Source organism: Symsagittifera roscoffensis, chromosome 4, assembly GCF_963678635.1.
Source record: "Symsagittifera roscoffensis chromosome 4, txSymRosc1.1, whole genome shotgun sequence".
NCBI classification, from domain to species: domain Eukaryota; kingdom Metazoa; phylum Xenacoelomorpha; order Acoela; family Convolutidae; genus Symsagittifera; species Symsagittifera roscoffensis.
This window is the reverse complement of record NC_087065.1, coordinates 9,099,869-9,105,868: the sequence shown is the minus strand read 5'-3', so window position 1 is coordinate 9,105,868 and position 6,000 is coordinate 9,099,869. Positions and strand designations below refer to the sequence as shown.

Below are 6,000 nucleotides of genomic sequence, written 5' to 3'. Positions count from 1 at the left end.
CAAGTGGATCGTCCGCGCCACCCTTAAGAAATCAGTCCGAAAAACGGAAACATTTTGACTACCTTTTCTTTAAATCTAAGGTAAACGTCCAAAAGGGCGGTCTCAATTGACATAAATATCGACCTCGCCCATCATAATTTATTGGGCCGTACCTTCTGTAGTGATCCGTATCTCAGTTTCCAGCAGTGAAAACAACTTTAATTGAGCATGCGTATTTAATTACAATTGGGTTTGACTTTTCCTTTAATAGGAAAATGATTACTTTGAAGTTCTTCGGAGTATATTGGCAGTGTTTATCCAAATGCCGCCAAAGGGTCTCCGTCTAAATTATGAATTCTCTGATCTTCTGGTTCCAACTGGCATTGTATTACCATCAGTATAATTTGATTTTGCCAGTCTTTTTGAAGCCGGTTGGCTTAAGCTGGCTGGGAAAACAGAGCGTGTTTTGTTAGCATTCAGATGAAAAGTGGGAGGCAGCTACGAAGCCTCGAGCGAACAAAAGAATCAAAATGTTTTCCTTGTTTTGTGCCTCTTTTTGAACTTGATTATAAGACCCTGTTCAACACGTGGGCAGCTATTCATTGTATTAGATCGATATCTAGTTGGCCTTGTTTGAAAACAGGTGTTTTGATTGCATTGAAGTAGCGGCTGTTTGGGAATGAAAGGGAATATGGAAAAAGGGGAGGGGAGATATGTTTGTTTATGACTACTCTCCAAACAGTTGTAGTGAGGACCTTATTTAGAAGTCGGAACAGAACACACAAAACAGATGATGTTTTTGCTTTCATCGTCACAAGAGAAGAAAAGGAAAGAGAGTGAGAGAGAGTAAATACAATACACTGTAGAGGTGGTTCCTTACCAGCTACCAAGTTAAACACTATTTGCAGCTGTAGTCAGTCGATCAGAGGCTAGGCGGCTATTCTGACCAGCACACCTGAGCTGTTGTGACAGATTGCTTTGAAGTTGTCGGCTAGTCGCTGTTAAAGTCACTCTTGTACGTGTGTTATTGTTCCCTTTGAGAAGAAAGAAATACGATAAACAATCGAGCGCCAATTAGATCCGGCGAGTTAGTTGTAGTGCCAAAAGCAGTCCAGTCTTACCAAAGTTTGTTGCAGTCGTACCAAAGCGAAAGCGGCTATCAGTCGGGTAATAAACACCGCCGATCAAACTTTTCTCTCTTTTTTACTCATTGTCGCCACTCAAAAACTCATTCAGATCTCAAACATTGCACTCAACTTTGAACCACTCAGCGCGTAATCGCAAATTTACCATAAATTTTTGCAAATTCTCCAGACATTTTTCGCGCCGAAAAGTACAAACAACGTTCTAAATCGAACTGTCACGCAAGATAAATCAATAGCCTCTTTTAAGACAGCAGAAAACAAAAACGAAAACACAAAATCTTGTGCTTGACGAGGATACTCAAAGTTAGTCGTTGCTTGAAGTGCCTTGAAATTGGAAAAATCGAACATTATCATATTTCGTACATAAATTGACCTTTGCTCGATTTCTATCTTAAATTAGTGCACTGCGCGTGAAAAGAGATTTTCTAATTAGATCCATTTCTGTTCATACTGAAAAGTTATCATTTACTTCTTATCAATGGGCTTGATAACTCGACTTCTGGTTGTGATGCTGTTGGCTATTGGGCTGTGGAAAGGGTGTGTGGAGGGGGGCAAAGGGAAGAAGAGGAATAAACTTCAGGCTCTAATTGACGAGATCACTGACTGCGACAAAGAGTGTGGGGGAGTGATGCCTCCTCTTCTGAAGTTGAGACAGACATCACACCCCCGAGCTATATGCAACGACGGGTCTAGGTGAGTCAATACTTTCTTTTCCCCACCTTCTTCGTCTATGGAAATGAACTAAGGTGTAGTCTGCCCCCTTCCAAGAGTGAAGCTTTTCAAATGAATTGGAAACAAAAATTGAGGACTATCAGAAAAAGTGTTGAAAACGCCTTTTTTGTTATCTTTTTCAAAAGGCATCCTTTCCTGGTCTCTAATGATTCAATATAATTTGAGGAGCGCACCGAAAGCTTGCTCAAGTTTTTGGTTGCATCAAAATTATAAGTATACCACGAGCTAACAGTAAAACGTGTCAGCAAAACTAGGGCTGATCGTTGTTTTTGAATACAGAAGTTCAATAAATAAACTTATACAGCAAATAATAATTTTCGTTTTGCGTTCAATTTTAAGTCAAATTGATGTTATTAATTTTCAACTATCTTCGTAGCATTTCATGGGGGACAGTTCGAATGAGTTTCAGAACCTCAAGCACTTTTTCCATGGTATATAATCCTGCCGAAGTATAAACCAGCAATCACATAATTTAGCATTTACTACACGGTTACGACATAATTAAGCATTTCCTGTAAACTTTGAAATTAGTTTTGGAGCTTCGAAGAGTTTAATTAATTTTTTCGAAGAGGTTGATTTATTTTCTTATTTGGGCAGTCTAGCATTTGATAAAGGCCGCCATGAATGATTTTGCCAACACCAACTATTTTAATTGTCGATGTTGTGGTTTGTTAGGGCTTCTTACTACTATCACGATGCTCGAAGTAAACAATGGGTGGTGTTTGTGCAGCCTGGCTGGCTCTGCTATGACCCCATAACTTGTTTCGTCAGGAACAACATGAACAAGATGCTGACCACGTCATGGCTCATCCCAAACAACAAAACAGGTCACGGAGTGCTACGCACAGACCCAACTAACAGGTAGGATCCAGCGACGAAACCAAGATCTATCGGATAGAGGCGAGTGGGTTAGGCGCATGGCTTTCAACAAGAGCGTCGTGGGTTCGAATCTCAAAGGGCGAACATCTACCGCAAAATGGACGACACGCCTCTTCCTATTCTTATTGTCACCTTGACGTATCTTTGTCAGCTTAAGACAGCAATCATGAGTTTTAATCTGGCTATTATTTTTCTAGATTGTTCTGGAAGTACAACATGGTGGACATCAATTACTGTTCCAGCGACCTCTTCCTCGGAAACACATCCGGCAGGTCAGAAGTCGGAGTCTACTTCAGAGGAAAGGAGATCCTCTTCTCCGTTCTGCAGGACCTCATCTCATACCACCGTATGCAGCCGCATCATACAATACACTTCGTCGGATCCAGCGCTGGAGGAATCGGGATCCTCGTCAACATGCAAGAGATCTTGCAGTTCCTCCACGACTGGGGATTTGGCAACATGCAGACTCGAGTGATTCTCGATGATGCCTGGTTCACGGAAGAGTTCGCAAATGACTTCCCATGTTTTGAAGAGTCTCCTCCGATGCCATGTATAACTAATGATACTCTAACACAAGCGTTCCAAGTTTGGAATGTCAATGTTCAATCAGCATGTGGCGAGTCCTACGAAAAGAACGCATCATGGAACTGCATCTTTGGAACAAATGCTTTGCGAGGTCTGAACAACGTGCCACTGTTTGTGATTCAGAACCAGTACGACAACTATCAGCTCATAATGTCGAAACTGTTACCTTTTCCCAGCACTGAAACTTCCGATGGAATCTTAAAAAGAATGGACGCCATTTTGGAAATTGGAAAAAAAGTCCGCACTGAAATTAGTTCCTTGGATCCGGATACCTCCGGGTTCTTCTCTATGGGATGTTTGAATCACCACACTCTGAAAGGAGACTACGTAAATTTCCCCGTTCAAGTCCAATCCCAAACACTCACCGCCACTCTGAACTGCTGGCTGCAAAATGAGCATGCAGTGCGGAGTGTTGATCAAGTTCTTAACGGCAACATGAACAACCCTGGATTGGATGCAGGAAGAGGCGGGAAGTCATCGCAAGGGGGAAGCTGCAGTTTCAGAGTAGGAGACGAGTGCAAGTATCCACAGTGCAACCCGAACTGCATGTCGCTCAGTGGGTCAGTGGCGATGATAGAAGATGAGCGAATAACAGTATGGACTCCAGAAGCCTTTCTAAACTTCAGTCCTAAAGTAGCGACAGAATTGGGGATTTTTTCCACCGACAGACCCAACATGGAGAGGTTAAGCTTGCTAGCTCGCAAGCAACACAGCACAGATTGAAACTTTGCGTCATTTTGATAGTAATTTTGAATTGCGCTAAATTTAATAATGTTTCATAAAAGAAGATAGTTTTCTATTTGTTTTTAAATGTCAGAAATTTCGACTCGAAATCATCCGAAGTCTACGGGTGTTGTTACCGTAGCAGCCAAAGCGTTTATTATGCATATACGAACGTTAAGACAGTTTACCAACGAGAAAAAAACCAACATAACTGATAACTGCAATTGTGCCTCTGATTACGACCGAAATGATCTTTTATTATCCGGGTAGTAGAGCTAAATCCTATTCTACTGTTTTGCACACTACTTTGTTCCATCGAGAAATTTCTAAAAGGGTTGCTCAATTTCCTTTTTTATTTAATAGATTGCAAATTCCAATATGCTCTACATTTCAGTGGAAATTGTTTTCAAATTACACTGACTGTTCAAAGTTGACTAAAATTGTTAAAATGAGCTTGAAAAGTTGTTCTCAGCAACGAGATAAAAGCGCTCGGCATAATTTCAGTTTTTATAACAAGAATGACTATTAGAGTTTAAAGTCTACTCTAAAGCTTACTTCAAATAATTTTTAAATAAGTTGATAAACAGGTAGAATCAAGCCGTCTTATCATAAATGATCATTGTGTAGTGTAGAGAAAAAGCTGAATAAAAATATTTAGATTCGATTCTAGAATCAAACCTCATTCCAATTTCAAATTGTTTTTTTTTGCCAAAAATGGTCCAGGGAACTAAAACTAAAGGAACAGTTGGCCAACAACTATCCACCTAATTTTTGGCTCCTATTCTTCAATGTAGGTTTATCTCATTTGGGTTTTGCAGAAGTGTGTATAGCAAATTTTTGCGGCTTTGATGGTATCAATAGTAGAGCAGTTGAATCGGGCTTCGAAACAACTTTTTTTAAAATTCACAAAAGTCCTCTGACGCTCTGCGTAAAAGCAACTCAATCATCAGAACTGAACTGAGATATGGTGTTTGTTATCAATATCTTATCAACTAAAGGAAAGATTTTGCAAACGGAATAATATTACCGACAGCTGAGTCAAGAATTAAGCATACAAAAAAAACTTGATAATAACTGTTCAACTTTTTCAATTTTTTTTTCATCTGACGCTCTAACAATGGAATTCATTGCCAGTGAAATTATGGAGTTTTGTTAAAGCTACTGCAACGCTCAAGAAAAATCCTAAAGAACTCTACACCAGTAACACGCAATGTAATCAAAAATCAACGCATACAAAGACGTGGCGTGAGTTTGTTTTTGTTAGAAAAACTTGTGTATACGGGAGCCTTATTTTTCTAATGTTTTTCAAGTGTTTTAATGATTTGTACTTTTGTGTGTTTCATTGCGCCTTCTTTTAATGCTAATATTCATTAAGTTGGCTTTTCATCGCATTTTAATGATTAATTTACTCCACTTAACCCGATAATTTTCATCTTTTTTTTATCATGTATTTGAATTAAATTGTTTCATACAATTTACTGAATTGATGCGGTTGCTTATTTGTACTGTAATTAAAACGTTCGTTTATATTATTCTTTTTCTTCTACTGGCGATGACAATTCAAGCTTGACGGAGCATTGTAAAAATTAGCTTGAAAATTTTTCTTTGTGATGAGATAAGATTCGCATTATTTCAGTTTTGGATGATTGAGATCAAATTAGATTACAAATAATCGACTCTAACCTCACTGGTAGCATTTCAAAAGTGAGACATTTACACTTCAATTTTGTCAAAGCTTGGACCCTAACTTTATATACAGCATTTAAAAAAAGGTGAGAAGCTGATTTTTTTCACCTAATGTTTCAAGTTTTATTGAACGAATTTGATTCATTTAGTTGGAATGTTTTGTTTTTCATTCGCTGAGAGTTCTCAATTTGTTCATGTATTTCCAGTTTATTTTCGCGATTTTTTTACATCGTTTGAAATTTATTCATCAATTTTTGAGCAAATGACTTGT

General features: G+C 38.7%; 1 protein-coding gene across 1 annotated transcript; it reads left to right on the top strand.

Annotated features, from left to right (window-relative positions):
* Positions 1–373: 373 nt before the first annotated feature.
* On the top strand, positions 374–4,216 carry LOC134845105 (palmitoleoyl-protein carboxylesterase notum2-like). Its single transcript, XM_063861960.1, has 3 exons — positions 374–1,817; positions 2,532–2,717; positions 2,933–4,216. The coding sequence occupies exons 1-3, from the start codon at positions 1,603–1,605 to the stop codon at positions 4,041–4,043; spliced, it is 1,512 nt and encodes a 503-aa protein (XP_063718030.1). The 5' UTR covers positions 374–1,602; the 3' UTR covers positions 4,044–4,216.
* The last annotated feature ends 1,784 nt before the right edge of the window (positions 4,217–6,000 follow it).